Raw genomic sequence first — 24,147 nt, forward strand, 5'->3', positions numbered from 1 at the left:
CAGTAAGGAAAAAAGACGTGGTCATAAAGAGAAGGGTTCTTCATCCAGTTTGCCTGTCAGTGGCTTTCTTTGTACAAAAATGACAGGCTGTGTGATGGATGAGTGCATGGAGGGGTGGCACTGTTGGTTAATTAGCATGTGCCCACCTTGTCTTTGCCACTCGACACACCCTTGGAGGCTGTAGCTATCTGTGTTTCCTTGGGTCATACCATCACTGTTTGTTCTCTCTACCTGTTACCTGGAGAGACGTATGATCAATCAGACCTTTATGCTTTCATTGAACAGTTGCCCTCTCTTTTTAATCCTGGGGGACCTTAATGGACATAATCTCCTCTGGAATAGTGCTGATATTGATAGGAGGGGTCACTCTGTAGTGCATATGCTCTCTGATCACAACCTTTCTCCCTGTTTCTTCTATGTATTTTCATGCACTTAGTCAGTCTTTTACTGCTATTGATCTCTCAATTTGCTCCCCTTCATTATTCTCCCATTTTTCATGTAGGGTTGACAATAATCTACGAGGCAGTGATCATTTTCCTATAATTTTGAGAGAAACTGGTTGTGGTTGATGCCACCTGACCCAAGTACCCCAGTGAAAGCTGGATCATGCAAACTGGCCCTCTTTTACTGCTTTTGCAGAACTTGATCCTGCCATTATCTGTAAGCCATCAGTAGATGACTGTGTGTTAGCAGTAACTGAATGTATTGTACAAACAGCTGCTCAATGTATTCCTAAAACCTTGACACGTTTTCCACTATATCCTTGTCCATGGTGGAATCCTGCCTGCCACATGGTATGGAATGCTCAAAAACGGGCCTGGGATACTTTCCGTAGATACCCCACAGTCTCGAACTGTATTGCTTTCTAGCAGGCCAGTGCACATGCTCGGTGGGTAAGATGTCAAAGCCAGAAGGAATCTTGGATTAAGTTCACAATCAGCATATCTTCTACCACCAATTCCAAAGTCATATCGGATAAGATTCAAAAGGTCAGTGGGCAATATAATTCTGTCTCCCTCTCGATCTTGCTCTCTGACAGCCAGAAAGTAGTTGATACCCAGAGCACTGCCGATACTCTAGGTGATAGCTTTTGCTGGGTATCTTGCACTTCTGCTTTTTCCTTCACCTTCTTAGTCATCAAGACTCGTGCAGAGCAATCATCTCTTTCCTTTTTAGCTGATTGTTTCTATGACTATAATCATCCCTTTACACTGGTGGAACTGAAACTGGTTTTTTATTGGTCTGATAGTACATCAGTTGGACCTGATGATGTACACTATGAAATGCTATCTCCTCCTTCTCTTGCCATTCTTCTGATTGTTTTTAACTGGATATGGCAGGAGAATGTTTTTCCTGATGCCTGGTGTCAGGCTATTGTCCTACCTTTCTCTAAGCCTGGGAAGGATCCCAAAATTCCTTCAAATTATCATCCAATTGCTTTGACAAGCTGTCTCTGTAAGACCTTAGAGAGGATGGTTAATGCTCGGCTTGTTTGGTTCCTCGACTCAAACAACCTCCTCTCGCCCACCCAGTGTGGGTTCCGATGACATTGCTCCATCGTGGACCATCTGATTTGACTTGAAACATCAATCAAAGAAGCCTTTCTCAAATGACAATATCTTGTATCAATATTCTTTGACATTGAGAAGGCTTATGATACAAGGTATGGCACTTTGCTAGATCTCCACATATATGGGTTACGTGGCCATTTGCCCATTTTTATTAAACATTTTTTTAATGGACAGGAGATTCCAAGTTTATATGAGGTCGACACTTTCCCGTTCTTTTCTACATGAACTTGGAGTCCCTCAGGGCTGTGTTTAGAGTGTCACACTTTTCAGTATAAAGATTAATGCCATCACTGAACAACTCTCTCTCACTGTTGAAAACAGGCTCTATGCTGATGATTTTCACATCTCATGTCAGTTGTCAAACATGAGGTATATTGAGCAGCAGCTACAGACTGCCCTCAATCATTTGCTGAAGTGGACCACAGCAAACAGCTTTAACTTCTCTATCTCTCTAAAACCATTTTCATGCCACTTTTGCTGCCACTGGGGTATTTGTCCTCATCCTGAACTCCATATTGGTGAAGTTGTGCTGCCTGTGATCCCTGAGACAAATTTCTTTGGTACTATCTTTGACCATAAGCTGACCTTTATACCATACATCAAGCAGCTATAGGTCAAATGTACAAGAGCACTGAACATCCTCCGTGTCCTCTCTTCTACCACTTGGATTGATGTTCTATGCTAAAAATGTATCGTGCTCTTATTCGATTCAAACTCTGCTGTGGATCAATGGTCTATGTCTCTGCCAGACCCTCAGCCTTCAAGGTGCTGGACCTCATTCATCATCAAGGACTTCTGCTCTGCACTGGGACCTTCTGCACTTCCCCCTTTCAGAGCTTACAAATAGAATCTCATGAACTTTCTTTGCACCATGGCTGTTTGCAACTGTCTTTACTATATGCTTCAAAACTTCATTCCTTACCAAAACATCCCACCTGGGGTTGTGTTTTCCTTCCTCGGTGGGCCATACTTTTTCAGAACATTGCTCCTTTTGGCCTTTGTATTCAGGCACAGTTGGATGAATTAGATTTGTCCTTGGATAACACTGCTGTATCCACTGCTCAGCCCATCCCACCATGGCTTCTCACAGTCCCCAAATGTGATCTATCATTAAGTTATCTGAGAAGAGCAGACACTCCCAATTGGAAATACTATCTGTTATTTGCTGAACATCTTTTGAACCATCCTTCCATTTCTATTTATACAGATGGTTTGAAATCAGGTGACTGTGTGGACTCTGCCATGATTTGTTGGGGTTCGGTGGTTACGCGCAAAATCCCCTCTACAGCTTCTGTGTTCACTGCTGAACTGTATGCTATTTCTCTTGCCCTGGATCACATAGAATCTAAGCAGTACTCAAACTGCACTGTTCTTACTGACTCTCTTAGTTTTCTACTGGCCCTGGAATCGCTTCACGTTAGCTCATACCATGTTCTCGCCGATATTCAAAACTGACTGGCCCATTTCTCTTTAACCTCTACTTCAATTCAGTTTTTCTGAATACTGGACCATGTTGGTATTTGAGGGAACAAGCTCACTAACACCTCAACTAAATCTATCTGCTCTGGCACTATCACCACTGTGCCTGTCCCATACATGGACTATGGTCCTGTATTCAAGGCTCGGCTCCGTGCCCACTGGCAGTCTACTTGGCATGAGCAATGCAAAAACAAGCTTTTTCAAATAAAACCCTATATTGGACTTTAGCCGTCTTGTTTCCATAAGGATCGGAAAGAGGAAGTTGTTCTAACTGGACTACACATTGGTCACAGTTTTTAAACTCATCATTTTCTTATATCTGGAACTGATGCACCAATGTGTAGTTTGTGTAACACTTAGGTCACAATGAGACACATTTTACTTTCTTGCCATTGTTACAACTCTCAACGACATCACCATTTTAAACATGTTTTGTCCCAAGATTTGTCCATAAAGTTAGACAGTGTTATTGGTAATGGTGACACTGTCCACCTTGGAAATGTTTTTAGTTTTTTAAAGACCATTATCTTTTTAATGTCAATTAAGTTTTTTAATTTCAGTGTTATTGGTAATGGTGACACTGTCCACCTTGGAAATGTTTTTAGTTTTTTAAATACCATTATCTTTTTAATGTCAATTAAGTTTTTTAATTTATACAAGGTGTTTGGAAAGTCACTGTGCAGTTTTGTAATCATATTTTAACAGCATTCATTCAGTCTATTTCAAGCCAGCAACTGATAGCGGTGTTTAGAAACAAAATAAGAAGGATCCAAGCCTGTATTGATGCCAACGGGGGTCACTTTCAACATTGTTTATAATTGTCATTCATATTTACCTCCTGTATTCTATATTGAAACATGTCTGTTAATAAAATATACAAGTGCACAGTGATTTTCTGAACACCCTATACATTAGACCTTTTTGTAATTTGGCTCCCTTTTAAAAATCACAGTTCATCTAGTTTGATTTGAAATTAGAAAATGGCCGTAACGTTAAATAACTTGAAACCAGGACTGGAAAGGCCAACTTCAGGTGACTAATGCTGCTGTTTGAACTACCCATTAGTCATCCTGGCGAGTTATTATTAAAATTTTGCTACAATTTTTTTAAAACTTTTATTACTTTACTTTTTGAAAATGGCCATAATGTCAAATAACTTGGAAGCAGGACTGGAAAGGCCAACTTCAGGTGACTGACAGTGTTTTTGTACTTACCTGTTGGTCTTCCAGGTGAGCTATGATTATTACAGTTACACTACAGAAAGTCTTTTACTATTTGTATTACTGTAGTTTTTCTTTTAACATTGATTTTATGCTATTTATGTTTTTTTTAAACTTTGTTGTGTTTTACCTTAATTTCCTTTTATGAATTTTACAAAATTTTAACTTCTTACTGGATTCTTTGACACAGATAGCCTCGCTGCTTTGTGCCATAAAACACTAAATTAACTAACCAACCAATGCTCCTGGATATAGGTTGTTATTACTGATGCTCCATGACTAACAATTATGGTCTTACTACTGCTGTTAAAATGTAAATTATTTTTGCACCATATTATGCTTTTCATTGTGTATGTACTCTTGGCTATTCTCATAATTTAGAAAAATATCTTGTACAATATTACATCTGATTTCTGTTTCACAGACTTTTACTACCAACAAGTGGTTTAATTGCTTAAAAGAAGCAGTGATAAATTATCAAAAATGTTAGAGGGAAAAATTACTTAAGATTAGTCCTTATTCTCATGTTGAAGAAATTCTGTCTTTTTAAAGAGAATGTTTAAAAATTGTTTGATAATTTCTAACTTTTCAGGACACAAGTGTGATCTTTGTGTTGATGGTTACTTTGGTGATCCAAATGGACAATATGGAGTTTCAAAACAGTGTGAGCGCTGTGAGTGTAATGAAAATATAGATTTGAATGCTGTTGGGAATTGTAACAAGTGAGTGTTCATTTTGAAAAACGATTTCTACTTTCACATAGATTTTTTAAACAAGTTACACACAACTTTATTATCAATTTGAAAGTATTCAGTTTTTCAGTTAAACCTAAGAACTAGGACTTCCTTCACTTTGTAGAGATAGCTAGTGATATTAAAATATGTATGCTCACTTTAGGTAACCCAAATCCAAACAAGAACAACAATTTTGGCAGTTTCAGCACAACTAGATTGAGGAGACAAACTGTCAACCAGTGGAACATAATTTGACATGCATAATTTTATAACCAGAGTAATTTTATTAGCCAAAGACATTTTGTTCAAAAATTTTGATACATTACAGTTCCTTCTTCTGGAAGTCTTTTAAAAAAAAACTAAATCCATGTTAATGTTAAAGAATGACATAGGTTATTAATCTTGTGTGAAGTGATAAAAGAAAGCAAGTGAAAGTTGATTTAATAAGTTGTCCTCCAGTTTGGAATAATGAGTAGAATATATTACAATAAGAAATTGATAGGATGATAATTTATTTCTGTTTGATATTAATACACTGTATAAGTTAGTTTTTAGAATTTATGTAATGAATTCCATTTCTTTATTGATAGGACAACTGGAGAGTGTTTGAAGTGTATATACAACACAGGAGGTATCCATTGTGAGTCCTGTCTTCCTGGTTACTATGGTGATGCCCTGGCAGTGCCTAAAGGAGATTGTAAAGGTAATTTACCTTTACAATGTCATCACATAAATAATAAGATAATACTTTAAATGCACAGAGTTATTTTTAATATAATGCAAGTACAGTTTTTCTTTAAAAAAGTTGTGTGTGACTTTCTCTAGTGTCATGCTTCTAATCCATTTTAAGTGATCCAGAGTTATGGCTTTTCTTAGAATCATATTTAACTTGGTGATAGAAGTAATTCTTTTGTTTTTCCTTTTTAAAAAAATGTTTTGAGTTTTTTTTTATAAGTAACTAGTAAACAAATTTATTATTTACATCCATTATTTTATTTTAGCTATAAATTAAATCTGCCCCATTCACAGTATATATTTTTAATTATTATCCAATTGAAACAATGCATCGTAACATCTTTACTACTTAATTGTGTGTTGCATTGAAATTTTTAACCAGTTAAAAAGTTTACCATTAGAAATGATGTTTAGAGAGGAATCTCAAATTTTGTTTAGTGAAATACATGCATTATTTTTCAAATTTTAAAGAACTAAAGAAAGGGAAAAAGATATAATATCTCTCTTAACTTTTTTAGCTTGCAACTGTTATCCTCCTGGGACATTACTGGAAGCTGTTGATAATGGAATTCTCACGTGTGACCTAGGAAGTGGTAGATGTCACTGTAAACCTCATGTAACTGGGCGTCAGTGTGACCTGTGTGATGATGGTTACTGGAATCTGGATAGTGGAAATGGCTGTGAGCTGTGTAACTGTGATCCCATTGGAGCATATAATAGAACTTGTGATGTGAGAACTGGCCAATGTTTATGTCGTTCAGGAATTACTGGAAAGAGATGTGATTCATGCTTGCCTAACTATTATGGGTATTCCTTGGATGGTTGCTTAGGTAAGTGTTAATAATTTTAGACACTTAATTTGCAATGTGCAGGTTGTGGAATTAAAACCCCATTATTTGTTGATAAAGAGTAGTGCAAGAGTTGGCAATGGGGGGTGTTCATTAGCTGCTTTTTGTTTGATCTGTTGCTATAAAAGTAAGGATGGCTACTGCAAATAGCCCTCAAGTAGCTTTGCATGAAATTCAACAAGCAAGAAATAATTTTAGTTTATGATCACAAATATGAATGTACTTGCTAGAGGAATAAACTAAAAAGATAGCATATCATTATATACCAGCTTACAATATTCATTGGAGGTGGTTGATTACAAGTTATTTATTTGATTTTAATGTGTAGAAAAATTAGCAAATAAAAAATATGCTTACCATAGGCATTATATACAAAAATTAATTCATTAAATAAAACATGTAGAAAGTTATGAAATAAAGTGAAACAATATATTTCAGCATGTGAGTGCGATCCTGTGGGGTCTACTTCGCCACAGTGTGACGTTTCTGGACAGTGTAAGTGTAAGCCTAATGTTGAGGGTCGACGTTGTGACAGGTGCAAAGAAAACAAGTACAACAAAGAAGCTGGATGTATTGGTAACTATCTTGTGATTTTTGTATGAGATTTTTAGTGCTTTTTGAAAATTTAACACCTGAAAAGGTTAATCCTAAAGAGATATGTCAGAGTGTCTTTTCTTTAGCTTTATCTCTTTATAATAATAACTTTGTTACCAAAACTTTTTTAGTTGTTGTGATTTCTTAATCAATCTTATCTTAATTAAGAAATCCTGTCTCAAAGATTTAGTCACTTGATGAAAACATTTCTTCATATTCTGGCAAATTTCAAATTTTTTATGCATTTAAAGAATGCACACACATGTTATGTGTAAATGGTTTATTAATGTTTATTTTGCATTTTGATTTGGTATTACTTACTGTACTTATATTTCATGAAGCAAGATAAGTGAGAATGTGATTGTTAATTTTGAATTAAATTAAACTATTCTTGTTTAATAGATTGTCCTCCTTGCTACAATTTGGTGCAAGTTGCAGTAAATGAACACAGAGATAAGCTTGAAGAGTTGGCTAGATTACTAGATGATATCAAAGAAAATCCTCAAGTTGTTGATGACCAGGATTTTGAAAAGAAATTGGAAGAAGTCATGAGACGTGTTGATGGATTATTAGATGATGCAAGAAGAGCTTCAGGTACTAAAAACTAAAGCTAACATTCAGTGATCTGGAACAATCAGTCTTCCTCATAAGTTATCCTATAGCATACTTTTCTGTTAGTTAATTGTTGGCTATTTTGTTTCAAAATCAGTGCATAGCATGCAGTTTCATATAATTTTGAATATGGGCATTTTTAAAAATTATTCAATACAAAAACCACATGTTTCCATTAAGAAATTGTTTTACTGCTATTCTTTTAAAACTGTTGATATAGAATAAATCTGCTTCTTGCAGGTGGAGATGGAAACTTATTGGGCCAGCTACATGAACTGAAAAAGAGAATTGAGGATGTGCAGCAAACAGCTGGAATGGTTGCTGTCAAAATTGATAATGCTGGAGACATCAGTGAAGAAGGAAGGCGTAATATTACACTTGCAGAGGAAGCAATTAAACGTGCCCAAGATGCCCTAGCAAATGCTCGTCAGCTTCTGGAAAGTGAGGGATTAGACGCTTTAGAAAAAGCTAAAGAAAGATCAGATAAATTTGGTCAGCAATCCCATCGTATGTCTGAAATAGCCCGTGAGGCAAGACAGAGAGCAGATCAGTAAGTTAAAAAAGTCAACAGTTTAGTTACATATCTAAAAATATACATGAAACATAAAATAAGGGTAACATAATAATATGATAATTTTGGTCACATCATTCTCACTAGGTGTCTTAACTAACATATACAACAATACATAGAGCAAAAAAAATCGGAAAAATACAAAGTTTGGTAAACACTATAATAGAGCATATAAATAAGTATGAGAGTCCAAGTATAAAACAGGTACATAAATTAATAGACCTAATGCATGTTTAAAGTTCTAAATAAAATGATAAATATGTTTACCAGTTTAGCTGAAAGAGGATTAAAATGAAAACAGATTTACCTTCCCCCACACAAAGCTATCTTGATCATGGTCTGCTCTCTGAGCATTGCTAAATGAATTTTTAGTAATCATCACACCAGTCTTCATACCCCACCAGTTTTGTGCCATTTCTGAACATAATTGTATGTGATTATTTTCTGCCACAAATATTGTGCCACCTCTAATGGCAAAGCTATCTCCATTTGCTATTCCCATTCAATCCTCACTTTCTCAATTGGCATGACATATGTTAGCCAGCTCTTTGTGTGTTTTGTCAAGTAATGCTTGATTTTTTTTTTCTTTTGAGTCTTGTATTCTTCCTTTTCTGGTTAGCTTTGTCTGAAACCAACACTAATTTAAGTAATTATGACACTCATGGTTGAGATGCTATTGAAGCATCGTCCTTCTTACCACTCTCATTTCCCAGTTGCGGGGTGGTGGACTATGGAGGCTTTCTCCTGAGTGTAATTTCAGGTTATTATACTTATGCTTATTTATTTACTCAATGACAAGAGGTTGAAGCTGGTTCCATTTAGGCACTTTCTCTGGATGTTTTCTGCCTAGGCATACTGCACTCAATAAAACCAATGATCAAGTAATAATTTGGGCCAGTGTAAATGGAATCCTCCTTTTAGTAGTTTCAGGTTTTTAGGATGAGAATGAGAATGCCTTGTTCCTATGGCTGTGTATGGTAGATACCTCTCTTCTTTGTTATTTCCAGTTGTAGAAGGCTCTTTTCTGCTTCTGTGATTGAGTTTGAGACTCTGTTTGCCTAGTAATACTGGCAATTTGACATCTGTGCTTTGTTCCTATGGTTGGGCAAATGCTGTTTCTCCTCCTTGTAATTCGAGATACAGGATATCTCTACCCTACATTTATGGTTGAGTGAGTTATAATTTTGCCCATAATACTAGTTATACCTTTCCCTGTTCTTACAGTTGAGTTGAGTCAATGCAAAGACTCTGTAATATTGGGTTCAACCTGTCATACTTCTTGCTTCCATGGTGATTTTGGGAGTTTGTTCAGTTCTGTTCATTTGTTGCTTTATAATTTCTCTTTATAATTCTGGTTGCTTGATGTGCAGTACACTGTTTCCTTAGGGCTAGAGTTGTTGGGTATTGATAACATGAACCATGTACCTTAAATGCTTGCTGTTATTACATATTTTTATTTGTTTGTTATATGTTGCTACAGCTTGCATCTTCTTAATACATTTACAATCTTTCAATCACTACCTTTTCTGCACATATGGTGTTCCTTTTTAAGTGGTGTAATAATATTGGTGAAGAATAGTCACATTATATGTAAATATTCAGAAATGGCATGTAACTGATGGGGTACAAAGACTGGTGTGCTAATTACCAAAAATTCTTTTAACAATGCTTCAGAGTACAGACAACAATTGAGATAGCTTTTGTATGAGAGGAGATAAGTACTTGTTGGAAATACATTTTCAGTTTAAGAAAATTTTAATGTTCATCAAAATTTACAGATTTACAAAGCATATTTCCTTATGCATAAAGCTTCATGTAAAATATAACATGATGAAACACTGTGGTAAAAACATAACTCAATTAGATGTTTTGAAAAGTATACTTACTACAGTTTTTCATTAAACTCGACCTGAATAAAAATTAAAACAATTTTATACTTTTATTTATGAAAAAGGTTTTCAACTTTGATTTTAATTTTTTTTATCTTGCTTTGAAGTTGTTTTTCTTACTGACTGTATCATACATTTGGTTTTTTTATCTTTCACTTGTTTTTCTTGACTGATCTTATAAGATACTACCTTTTTTTAAATCAGTATTTTTCACCTACTAGGCATCAACAGGAAGCAGTTGAAATTGAAAAGTTGGCTGAAGAAGCTTTAAATACATCTACAGAAGCTTACCAGTTGGCCAAGGATACACTCAATACCCAAGACAATACTCGAGATGAAATCAGAAAATTGAGAAATAAGTAGGTAATTTTTATGACTTCCACAAATATGTTATATTCATTTAATGTTGTATTTTAGCATTTAAATACTATATATATGTACCCTTCAATTTTATCAGCCTAAATAGCAGTTTTTCTCTGTATTTTGTTACTCCTGAAATCATTTTGTTTTTATTCCCAACAAAACTTAAAATTGATAAACCAGAGAACTGTAAATCATTCATAATTTTATAATACTTTTAAAGCCCATATTGTAGCTTAAAATGTTAAAATAAATAAATAAATTGTGGAGAATTAAGTGACCTCTTAAACCAAATACATGAACTTTCTTGTTTTTTTAAAATGCTCTTGAAACAAAAGATTCAGCTGCTGATAAATCTAAATGCAGTTTGAGCTCAACTTTTTAGTTTAAATAACAATTATTTTCCACTTCAACTTTAGATTAGATGATACTGCAGACCTCCTTCAGAGGACGAGAGACATAGCCAAAGAATCGCAAGATGAGGCTGATAAAGCATATGATGATGCTCTTGATATTTACACAGATGCTAGTTCTGTAACCATACCAAACGTTGATGTACCAAAAATGAAAGACCAAGCTCAAGAGATAATTGAAGAGGTGTGTTTATATAAACAAACAAAAAAACAACACAAAAAGAACCTTCTTTAACAGACTATAAGACACTATGGTTTTAAAGAGTGGTTAATTTAGTAACAAAACAATTTAACTGTAAACAGAAAAATTGAATTTTCTTGCCAAGAGAATGATGGAATTATTAATTCTGGTCTTTTCATATTTTTCAAAATATATAATGGTGAGCTAAAGGTGTGGAACTATACTGGACATATGTAAATGTACATCTATTAATTTATAAGCAGAATTTATGGTACATTGTTAGAGCTGGCTAAAACATACAGATAATTCAGGCATTTGTTTGGACTAGAATATTTTGTGTTTATTGCTAGAGTGACCTCAACATTTGTTTCTTGTCACTTTTCGCTTCTTGTCTCTCATGCCATCATTGGCACAATGCAGAAAACACGGAATCATTGGTAGTTTTTTAAAAATTAAACATGAAATTAGATCTTCCTCATGTCATTCTGTATCACTCTGTCATATTGTGGTGCTGACTGATCAAGAAATGTGAAAATGTATAAGGAACAGATATACACACACATATACATGCACATATTGATGTTTATTTATACAGATACTATATTTCATCATTGTATTATGGAGATAGGATTTGAGGATTGTTTTCTTTTTTTTTTTTTGCTTTATCCTTATATTTTATTAATTGTTTTCTGTTTTTGTTGTTTATGCTTGTTACTACTTTATTTCATTGTTTATACAGATAAAATGTATTTGCTTTCTTATTTATTGCAATGGACTAAATTATATATAACAGTGCTTGTTTTCTGGGATATTTAAAAAAGCTGTATGCTGAAATCCAGCATAAAATTAAATACATTTGTGGAATTGTACAAATTCCCCTTTTTGAAAATGTATAATGTCTTTTTCTTTAAAATAATGAAGTGGAAAAAAAATGACTAGGGACTTTTGACACGTGTACCTGTGTGAAATGATTTCAGAATGTCATTTTGAAAGGTGTAAATTACTCTCTGAGCTTTATTTTTAAAACAGTATTGTTTATGATTATACTAACTTTAAAAAAATGATAAAACTCATAACACAGTTAGTGACACAATATACACTATATATATGTGTGTGTGTGTCTGTTTTGTGCAATGAAAATTATTATAAGCCTTTAATGCAAAAATAATTTAGTTCATTTTCAGGTGATACTTATTTTTAGTCAGGCTTTCATTCATAAAACTTCAGTATGTGATACATCCATTCCTGCTTTTTATTTACTATGAAGATACGTAACAAAAATTAATAGAATGGTCTGAAAAAGTCAGAATGTGTGTCAATAGGTACTGTAGAAGCTTTGTTTTCATAATGTAAATGAAATGGTTTTCAAAATTTAAAATGCTTTAATTACGTTTAGAAATACTGAACTAATGAGATAAATAATGGGATATTATTAATGCTAACTTGTTTTTGTGTATTTTAGGCAAGGAAGATCAGAGGAAATGCAGATGGACTTATTGAAGATAACCAACAACTAGTGGATAAGATTGAGGATCAGAAAGAAGAAGCTGAAGATCTTCTGGCAGAAGGAATACGACAACAACAGGTAATTTTTTTCATCTATATTGAACTCGTCAAATTTTTATATATTTGGTATAGGACTCCACTTTGTATGAACTAGGCTTAAAATTAGGCAAAACTATTCTGTAATGAACTGTAAGTTGATGGAGAAACAGTTACTTTTGATCTAAAATATAATTTACAGCATACTTTTCTTATATGATTTATATAATTTTTAAAGATAACTTAATAAAACAGTAATAGATATTAATATGTTGTTTCAAAAAAACTTTAGGCAGGTTAGGCATAGAAAGTTTGAGAACTTTAATGGACTGCATCTGCCATTTGAGTAAAAAGAGATAACAGCATTTTATCTTCTATACTAAAGGCTGGATATTAATAGTTTTGTTTTTAATGTAATTTTTGTCTTGTTTTATTACATTACAAATTGTAGTTTGTACTTTAAGTAAGATTGGTTTTTAGAACAGGTACAATGTTTTTATCACTGTGATCATTCTGAAATACACAAGTAATATATATTATTACAAGGTTTATAAGTCTCTTTCAAATAAGTAAAGTCTGACTTTATCTAAATGTTAATGATAAAACTGTAAAAGATTTATATCAGTAGGCTTAACATTTGTGACAAAAATCAAGCAAGCCAGAAATTTCTTTTCCACATTCCTCTTGATTTGTTTATTTTAGGCTCTAAATCAAAGGAATTTAAAACTTATTTTGGTTAGAAATGGATACATTAAAAAGAATTAAAAAAAATATATATCAGTTTGTCATTTTAGTACAACTGTGAAGCTTGGTGGTTTCTAATAGTTTTCCAGTTTTCTGTATTTAAATCATAACTTTTAAAACATTTATATGTGAACTTATGTATACAGTTAATAAAAGATATTTGTATAATTAAAATTTTATCCTGTTTAACAACTCTAATTTGAAAGGTGTGTTAAAGATTTAAATTATTATTTAAGACTTTTTTACATAGTTCTGGAATAGCTAACTTAAAAAGCAAGAAAAAAATAAATTTTCAAAGTTAGTAATATTCAGTGGTCCCTAGTGGGTCAATAGACATTTTATGAACTTCACGCTAAAATCTGGGGCTAGTTTTTTTACAGTAGACAGAGTGCAGATAGTCCACTGTCTAGCTTTGCACTTAAACAACAACAACAACTAATATTCAGTGAGGAGAAACTTTTAATACTGTGTATGTTTTTTTCTCAGTAAGCCTTAGAAAGTATTTCATTACTTACCTAAGGATATAAAAATGTAATATTTTACATTTCAAAGAGTCCTGAGTATTTTTTCTTTCTGTATGCATTAACTGAATGCAAAAAATAAAGTTGTAAATTTACTGTTTCAGATTGCTGATGAAATGCTAGCTGATGCAGATGCTGCTCTGGCCAAAGCCAAGGAAGCAGTTGCTTCTGGTGATCGAACACTTGAGGAAGCTAACAAAACTCTTGATACCCTGAAAAGTAACTATTTTATCTTTTCTAAAATTGTAGCCCATAACTGTCCATTTGACAATAAAATTTCTTGCCACATGAGCATGCACGCACACAGTATTCATGCACTTTATCAGATAATATTTTACATTTGATTAAGTGGTGTATCTTTCACAGTCTAGCTAGGAAATTCTATTGTTTTTCATCTCATACCAACAGTATCTTTTCTGTGTATTCACTTAATATCAGTTTAAACTAGTTCTTTGGAGTACTGAGCAAAGATATGAATTGCAGATGAAATCACCCAACTAGTGAGTTCCTCTTCCATCATGTTATTTTTACTAATAGGTTTTTAATAAATTTTTTAGCCATCTTTTTATAAGTAGAATGTAGCTGCTTCCTTTTTGGCTGTGCTAGTGTACAAAACAACTTAGAGTCTTAAAATTACCTGGCTTGAAGGTTTTAGGGACAAATGTAGATCCTATACTCAAATTAATAACTTTCCTACATTGAAAATGTAAATACTTGTTAACTTAATATGAGCCATTTTTGTATACAATGAATTATAAAAGATAACATTTCTGGATTATGGATCAAAGAGTCCTTGGTTTAAATTCTATTGCCATGCAATCATGTTCTGCACTTGGTGTCATGTGTGCATTATAAGAGTGGCAGCCAAATCTTGCTATTTAATTAGAATAACAAAAGAGGTGGTGGTTGTAGGGGATGCCATTGACTAGCTGTATTCTCTGTAGTTTATCAGCTCCTCAAAATTAGGATTGACTAGAGCAGATAGCCATTATGTAGTTTTCTAGGAATATTCAAAACTAGCAACCCATTTAAACCATAAGACCAAGTAACTGAAAATTGATGCTCATAGCTTTTTAGACTATGTGCTGTCTTAGTTTAAGTCACTGAGAAATTTATAGTAATATACAGATTAAAATTAATTCTGAAAAAATATTTCAAGAGATGCAGAGATGCAACTCGTAGTGCATCGTTTCAGAACAAATGAACGTTGGAAAGAATCCGTTTTAATTTTTTAAGTCACAAATTTGATACTATCTAATACTCAAAAGGCAGAAATACAAAAGGAACAGCAAATTGTGATTTAATGTGTGATTTTTCTTTGTTAATTCTTCAACAAGAAAAGACAAACATTATAAATGATATGTTGCTTTTAAATTAGCTGTAAACTCAAGCTAATTATTTTATGTTTAACTCTATCCCTGTCGCTAGTGGTTTTGAAATATATTTAATTAAATACAGTTTGTTTGTAAGCATTGATTTAACCAAAGAAAGGTAGTGTTGAAAGCCCTTTAAGTTCAGTGTACTGGAACAAGGTTAAGAGTTTTATCATTTTCAATAAAACAACCAAGAGAGTTGAGATCTATCTTTAAGGAAATGATAGGAATTTATCAAATAATATTCATAGGACATTGTACCTTTATGCTTGTTAGCATCCTGGATATTATATTTTCAGTTTTCACAAGCCCTAGTTTCAATTTAAATTTCCAAAATTTTCATTAAAGTTAAATGATGTGGAGAGTGCTTTTTACACAGTTTTGTATCACTAATTTTGTTTAGAGTTTGACAAACTGGTTAAAGACAGTAAAGGTGAGGCTGATGATGCATTGGAAAAGGCCCCAGAAATAGAGAAGTTGATTGAAGAAGCTGAGGGAAAGACTAAGGATGCAGAGAATGCTCTCAGTGGAGCTGGACAAAATGCTGTATTTGCTAGAGATATAGCTCGGGAGGCACAGAGAATAGCAGAACAAGCCTCAGATGTAAGCATTCCTTTTAGTTTTCTGTTAATGTCAAACCTAAATGAATGAGAATTGTCTATGTAACAATAGAATAATGATACATATCATGAGTAAATGTTATTCACTCACTTACTTAATTACTAGAAACTCATTCTATAATATAAGAATGCCATAAAATACTTATACTGTGTTGTTAATATTTGTGAGCAGGTTTTCCACATCAGCTGTAAAATTTGTTCTTTAAATGGTTTGTATTGCAATTTGTGTAATCATGGTTGTGAAGTTGCATTATTATTGTGAAAAATATTATTCTAACCTTTTTATATATGAATACTTGCATAACATTACTTCTGAAACTTGTCTGTCATTTCACATTGGAAAATAATAGAATATTTAGCAAAAATAACTTGAGAGCCTTTTGATGGTTTTTCTGAAAGGTTTGAGGTAATACCTCAAGCAATTATAATTTATTTAAAAATGTAAGTGATATGAAGTAAACATTTTAACACTTTGTTTTCTATGATTTTAACCTAAACTGTTATATTTTTTATTGACAAATTAAAACATTCTTCCATTGCAAATAGCTTGACATTGGCCTAGTGGCTAGGGCACTTGAATAGCAATCTGAGGATTATGAATTTTAATTCTATTCCTGAATATACAAATCTTTTTAGTCTTGGGGGAGGGGAGGCATTATAGTGTGACAGTCAACCCGATTATTCATTGGTAAAGAACAGCCTAAGAGTTGGTGGTTGTGGGTATTGACTTGCTGCCTTCCCTCTATGGTGGATGGCTTGTACAAAAGGCCTTTGAGTAGCTTTGCATAAAATTCAAATGCAAGTTACAAGTGTTTGCTCAATATTTAACTGCTGCTTGTATAAGAAAACAGATTATGTACTTTAAACTCTAATATACACAAACGTTATGAAAGTTCTCACAGTTTGCAGTTTGCTCAGTTTGATCATTGTATCTTAGGATGCAGATGGGATTAGAAAAGATGCAGATGAGACTAAGGACAAAGCAGGGCAGTTAAGAGATCAAGCAAATGGCTTAGCTGGTGAAGTGGCTGATACTGCTGCTCGAATGAAAGACTATGAAAACCAGGCTGAGAAAGACGAAGATCTAGCTGAAGAGGTAAGCTACCATGTACATTTAGTCATCACATATTTAATATGTATAGATTAGCAACTAACTACCATGATCCAAGTTTATCTAGTAGTAGGTTTTTTAACATAAAGTTAGAAACAATAAAGCAATCGTTATGTTTCTGCATGAGTGTATGTGTGTGAGAGGACAAATATTTAGTATCTTTATCTCAAGTTTATTTCTTAATCATACAGTTTTGTTAAAAGTATTTAACTAACTGGCTAGTTTATTTCTAATTTAACTGATTCTTATTTTTATTTCACCCAGAATGTTTAACTATTTTGGCATAAACAGTTGCTAGTTCTGTGGAGAGAACTGAATATTCTAATTATTGTTAAGTTTATTTAAAAATAAACTATTATTTATACAAGAAGCAGTAGTTTAGTTGTAAATTTAATCTAACTTTACAATTAAATGAAAAAATAATAATATAAAAGTTTTTTAGTTTACATCCAGAGTACCAAAACCCAGTAATGTTCTTGACACTTTTGTCAATATGCATGGCTTTTACAAACCATACACTATCTTTCAGGCACTTAAAAGAGCAAATCAAGCAAAGACAAGTGCAACAGATGCCTCCAAAAAAGTGAAGGGAGCTCTGGATTCTGTTGATAGGATAATGGATGCCCTTGGTAATTATCATTTTATATATGGACATTGATAGCCAAGTCATTAATTGAACAGATACATTATATATATCAGTGTACAAGTTGTAACAGACAAAAACAAATCATGATAAAGCAAATAAAATAGCTTATTAAACTTTTCCAGTCCAAAATAAACTTTTAAACAATTGCATTATAAAATTTACCACTTAACAAAAACAGTTAACATATTTAGGCCTAACTAGAACTTGATATTACCATTAATTAACAGTAAAACATAAATATCAATTTTAATAATTGTTTTAATAATTAAAGGAATTGGGGATGGATAAGAATCAGGAGAAGAAAATGTTGAAAAAAAACAAGCAAACAACATTCCTAATTTAAACTTCAGAATCAATAGAAATAACAAGTAACAATGAGCAGAAATACATTTCAACTATCTTGTAAGCTAACTTGTTTAAGTTCAAAGCATGTTTTTAGTTGTTAGACCAGGAGATGGCATCTCACATGACTAGTTAATTTTCATAACCTTTCACAACATTAATATCTGTATGTCATTGCTAAGGGAAGCATTTGTCAGTTTCATATTACAAAAGTACTCAAATTCAATGAAGGTGGGTTAGCACTTTAATATAACTAACAATTCAGAGTTGAACTAAGTGATAGAAGGAGTAATAAATGATGTTAAACAAAATCATAAAAAATTGAAACAATTTGCTATCTTTCAAAGTTTTTTTTTTTATACGACCACTAGCTAAACTGTTTTCTGTTTTTGTGAAAGCAATTGTATCTTTATCACATGCTCAAGAATTTCATTACTGATTAACTACTGCAAAATCTATTATGCTTATAAGACAAAAATTAAATACTAAAGTTTGTGAATAGGGGTCATTCCATGTCAAATCATCCAGGGGGCTGCAGGTGACCCTGACAGAATGCCTTGAAAAAATTCACATGAGACAAAATATTAATAAACTGATGATTCTAAAGTAGATTTAGTTTTTTTTAAAGTACATATTTAAATTCTTAAATTTGTGAATGTAATCAAAGATTAAAGTTGAAAAATATGATCTTTCAATATCAATTATTTAAGTACCATATAATTAATGTTAAAAAGCAAGTGAGCACCCTCTATAATTTTTTCTTATGTAGATGATCTTGATGACATTGATCTTGACTTACTCAAAGAACTGGAGAAGAGATTGGCTGAGGCAGAAGATGAACTTAAAGATCCCAAACTGGACAAACAAATGAACGAACTTCGTAAAGCTCGAAATGACCAGCACAGGTGGATGCGAGACTATGAAAAAGAAATAGAACAGTTAAAGAAGGACGTCAAAAATGTGAAAGAGATAAAAGATGCTCTTCCTGAAGAGTGCTATAAAAGGGTTGTATTGGAACCTTAAGAAAATTCCTGGTGGCCTTATAAATGAAACCTTCAATGTCAACATAAGCCTTTCAATGGGGGCTTTGGCTTTGATTGTAAATTAACTCTGGTTTAGCAGTTAAAACCAATTATTTGGTTTTGAATTAAATAACGTGTTAAAATTATACATGCAGCATTATACTACTGCTGCACCCATTGCAAATCTCGAAATAGAAATGAAAAACTTTTTTTGTTATAGATAACATTCTTAGCTAACATTGATCTGCTAATTTTGTAAGTTTTTTTTTTTTTTTTACAATAATAACTTGTATTTCAACCAAATGTATGACCCACAAGTGGATTCCTCATTGTTACTAAATTTCTTAGTTGTATCTTTCACTCTTCTTTTACTCTCTTCTTAATTAATTTTGTCTTTGTAAAATTAATTATATTACACATAAATTATTCTGATTCTTGTAGTCATACTGGAAACCCAAGGGACAATTTTTCAGATGCTTAAAACTGTTTACATCAGATTTAAACATTATTCTGTAAATGAAATAATAGACTAGTGTTTCAGAGCTTATTGTAGTAAGATAGATAGAAGTTTATTACTATCCTTTCTAGATAGCAGTTTCTTTAAAGTGCTTTGGCATTTAAATATTAAACATGACACTTTTGTTTACATTGTTAAAGATTTCTTATTGAGCTAGTTTTTTTTTCCTTCCCTCTAAATTAACAGTGTAAACATTTTTACTTAGCTAGCTTTTTTCTAAATCTACTGTAAAGTTTTACAAGTATACAATACATTACAAACAGGTATCTCATGAATGTATATGGATGTGTAATTCTGAATCTTGTGCCTTTGTATTAAATGTGTTTACTTGTTATGTAAATTGATTACATTATGACGAAGCTTTTGACTTTAATATAAAGTTTAATGTACCTCATGTTTTTATATGAATTATGATATGAATTACCTTTTCTGTATTGCCATTACTTGTAAGATTTTTTATGAAGTAACTGAAAATTCACTTGGTTATGTTATATATACACGCACACACACTTGAAAACAAATGAGTCCAATGAACTGACAGTTGTAACTTTCTCTTAAAAGTAAACAAAATGTCTCTTACATGTGCTATTACCAATTTTTTTCAAATTTGGTGACAACAAATTTATTCTTGTTATAAAAATGGCTATTTTTATATTGTTAGTATAAAATTAACATAACCTGTTGTTTATAGTTTTTTATCTTCATTTCCAAGAGATACTGGTAAAAATGATGAACCTTCTGGGTCATAATATAATCACTATTAGTTTCAAACTTCTTGTTAGCTACTTTTTTGGTCAGAGTAAAATGTGTGAAAATGAACTAAGTGTTAATGAGATGTAGTGTCACAGACTCTGTGACATCAACTTTAAAACTTGAAAATTGTTTAGTAGTTGTGTATATCTGCTGGCCTTGTTAAGGAAAGATAATACATGTAATTAATGGAGAAAATGTCTTAAGTGCAATAATGTTTCACAATATATATGTGTGTGGGTATGTATGTGATAATACTGTCAAATGTATCATTTTTTCCCTTTAGTCATATTAATGATTCAAATTCTCACACTGTAGTGTGGCTGTCTTTTTTTTTTGTCTTGTTATTATCTGATATTCATATAACAACGTTTGATGGAATTTTTTTTCTTTATCTTGAGGAAAGAATGTAATTCTCTAGCTTTTTGATGTTTTCTATTTCTTCCAGTTCAGCGAGGTTTAAGATGACCATCTAAATTATATATATTTGTGCTAATTTTTTATTGTTCTCTGTTTATGTACAACAAAAGAGTATAAATAAATACATTTTGTCAATAAACAGTGTAGGCAAAGTATACAAACAAGGCATGTTTAGTTTATGCAAAGTTAATTGTCGACAGAAGTGTCACATATTGGTTAAGTTCCAATTAATATTGATCAAATTGTACACAGTTTGTATATTGTAATTTTTTTCCTTTTACAGAGGTGAAATTCAAAAGAAAATCTGTGAAGTAAAGGCCTAATGTATTTTTTGATTGGTTGTATCCTCTCTTGTGGAGTGTAGTTTTGCCTATTTGAGGCTTATCAGCACAGGTTGAGTCTTGGCAAAAAAGCAAAATAATCTTAACAGGTACAATCATTAAACAGTTGGTCTGCTTTATAATATTAATTAATAAATTTGATGGAATGTAATAACATTATTCAATTAGATATTTTCCGTACATAACATCCATTTCTAATAAAGTACTTTATTGTTTCTTTATTTTTCTCAACACTGCAGATGGGCGTTCATTTTACCCATTGTCTATGTTTGAATGTGTACTTTGAAATCAGCCAATCAAATGTTAATGAAGTTACTCGTGGATGAAGAGCCGGTATAATTTGCTTCTTAAATGTTTTTCGAATGAGAGTTTAATTGTTTACCATATAAAGGAAAATCAATGAATTGAAAAACTGAAATTAAATGTCGATTTATTGATGAAGAGGAATTACAGGAAGCTGAGATGATTTTTAATAAATATCACTCTTTAAGAACTGAAATACAGCTCGATAATTTGCTAGCGTTTTTATCATGTATTCTTATTGGACTTTTTTAACTTGATCGTCTAATAGAGTACGATGTAGAAACTTATAGGTTTAATTTCAATGACGTTAAAACAACAAAGAATAGGATATTACGTCTTCCCACATGTATGTACGCACGCAAACATATATACACATAAGCATACTTTTTTATTATGAAGTTACCCAAGTTATATATATTTATTGTATGTCTACTCTTCAGTCTTTAAACTATTGAATTGAATATTCATATTAACTATAAAGAAAGCATTGATAGTGGAAAGAACAAGTACACGAGCAGATGACGACCACTTGATTCCTATCCAACAGCTCTGTGTTTATATCACACTCGTGTTTGACCACACCTCTGTAATATACTTGTCAAAGTGAAGTGAGTTTTAAACACAAGCGTTAAGGGATGTGATGCGGTAAAATAAATGGTAGATAAGATTAAGATATTAAATAATATTCTGGTACCATACGTAAGTAGCAGTTCAACGTATTTGCAAAACGATTATGAAGAAAATTCACAATTAAAATGATTTTGTGTAGGCACTGCTTATTTCGAGAAAATGAATTTTACCAGAAGCTCAACACCGAAAATTAAGATTGTGTGTATGTGTATCATGCAGTATTGGTAGGAGTAACTTGTTATATAAATGACAATGCTATTTCAAGAAAAATACATTCCTTTTAAAACCTCTTTCCTATGAATTGAAAAAAGCGCCATTACGTCACGTATTTATCATTGTTCATTCCCTGTTTCAAAAGGATTTTTTGTATATCGGTTAGTTTATATTGATAATAGATTTATTTATTGCTGAAATGTGAGGATTGCACTAATTGCTTATTAATAAAATAAAGCTTACAACACATTTTTTTTTTCATTTATCGCCGAGATTTCAGTTTCATTAAAATTAAGTTATATAAAGAGTAATTTATAATATTTTCTTCGTATATATATTTAAAACATTATTTCCCATTTATATAGAATAAAGTGTGAATGTCATATTAAGTGGCTAATTCACACAATAACACACCTATATTATTAGACGTAAGTGGTGGGAAGGTTCTACGAAGCCGACGAGTCAACAGGTATCAGCTAAACTACAAATTCCAGTTGTATCTGCAACAGCGACCTCTAATGTTAATCAAATATTTTCTTTTTAACGTATCCTAAAAAAAATTAGCTGTTTTTTCTTTAACTAATGCTGAAGAAAAGAGACGAACTGGTTAACGAGTGTGTCAGAATATGTAATGATTCAGAGGGCGTCTCAAAGGGAAAAATACACCAAATCGCTTATGTAATACCATATGAAAAATATTCTAAATCGCTTATGTAATAGCGTATGAGAAAATACCATCAGTATTGCAGTTAATCCTACCAGTTATTTTGTATATAAAATAAACGATTTAACCTGATTATTTTGGTCAATAATTTATATCGAATGTTGCAACAGGTGAAAACTTAAAATTATTAAATATAGGAACAGGTTAGTAATTCGATAGTTTATGTAAACTACACAATTTCTTTTGTAAAATATAACAAGATTAATTTATACTTTACAAATTGCAGTGAATGTTGTTACGATGTTAAATTTCACTGATACAAAGCAAATTTGTTTGTTTCAGCAAAAAGCCATGTACTAGGCTATTTGTATTCTGTCCAACACGGAAAATCGAACCTCAGATTTGAGCCCGGATATTTACCACTGACCCATTTGGGGAAATATTAAAGTCAGAACGATTACACTCGTTTTCATCAAAAACAGTAAAAGTTGTATAAGCTTTTTTTAATGTGCTCGTAGAAATCAAGGACGAAAATTATCCGATTTTAACAATTTTATGTGATAACGAGACTTGTTGAAATCTCTTTGAAAGTAAATCAACAGTTACTTCATTTTTCCCTGCTGACGGGTTTTAGTAGAACTAGCAAATCCAGTGATAAAGCTGTCGTTATTCGATAGGACGTCACATGCATTCTCAAAAATCAACTAATCTATGATACACCTAAACAAACGAACGTGGTTAGTGAAACGTTTAGCTTCTAACACAAGTTGTCACGAGAGGGCAAATTTGACGTACTTAAAGGGTGAAGAAACACATTTTTATTCGTTTATTCCGATATACAAAGGTGCAGTTGGATGAGAATCTGATGTAATGTAGTATATTTATATATACTAAAATTTATAATTATGTTTATTATCGACCATTTTGCCAACATAAGCAGAGTTGTCGGTGGTTTCTTGCACTTGGGGAAGAGTGTGTGTTTTTCTTATTGCAAAGCCGCATTAAGCTATCTGTTATATCCACCGAAGTGAATCGAGTACCCTGATCTTAGCGTTATAAATCTAAAGACTTACTGCCGTCCTAGCGGGGTACACTTGGGGAAGAAAGCTGATTGTTAGATGGAAATGTATTTTGGTCAATTAAAAACAAAATAAGGTAACCAGGTAACAGCAGAGGTAATT

At 32.3% G+C, this 24,147-nt stretch overlaps 1 protein-coding gene across 2 annotated transcripts in view; it reads left to right on the forward strand.

The window, feature by feature from the left end:
* Positions 1–20,954, forward strand: part of LOC143230731 (laminin subunit gamma-1-like) — a 96,328-nt gene extending 75,374 nt beyond the window's left edge. For both annotated transcript variants that reach the window (XM_076464801.1, XM_076464802.1), the window contains 14 exons: positions 4,863–4,992; positions 5,595–5,707; positions 6,258–6,569; positions 7,026–7,163; positions 7,584–7,775; positions 8,034–8,343; positions 10,475–10,612; positions 11,033–11,210; positions 12,670–12,792; positions 14,119–14,233; positions 15,791–15,990; positions 16,945–17,103; positions 17,648–17,747; positions 18,876–20,954. In XM_076464801.1, the coding sequence (XP_076320916.1) occupies positions 4,863–4,992; positions 5,595–5,707; positions 6,258–6,569; positions 7,026–7,163; positions 7,584–7,775; positions 8,034–8,343; positions 10,475–10,612; positions 11,033–11,210; positions 12,670–12,792; positions 14,119–14,233; positions 15,791–15,990; positions 16,945–17,103; positions 17,648–17,747; positions 18,876–19,129 (2,462 nt within the window). In that variant the 3' untranslated portion in view covers positions 19,130–20,954. The remainder of the gene's footprint in view (positions 1–4,862; positions 4,993–5,594; positions 5,708–6,257; positions 6,570–7,025; positions 7,164–7,583; positions 7,776–8,033; positions 8,344–10,474; positions 10,613–11,032; positions 11,211–12,669; positions 12,793–14,118; positions 14,234–15,790; positions 15,991–16,944; positions 17,104–17,647; positions 17,748–18,875) is intronic.
* Positions 20,955–24,147: the final 3,193 nt, after the last annotated feature.

The sequence above is a fragment of the Tachypleus tridentatus genome, chromosome 10, assembly GCF_004210375.1.
Source record: "Tachypleus tridentatus isolate NWPU-2018 chromosome 10, ASM421037v1, whole genome shotgun sequence".
NCBI classification, from domain to species: Eukaryota; Metazoa; Arthropoda; class Merostomata; order Xiphosura; family Limulidae; genus Tachypleus; species Tachypleus tridentatus.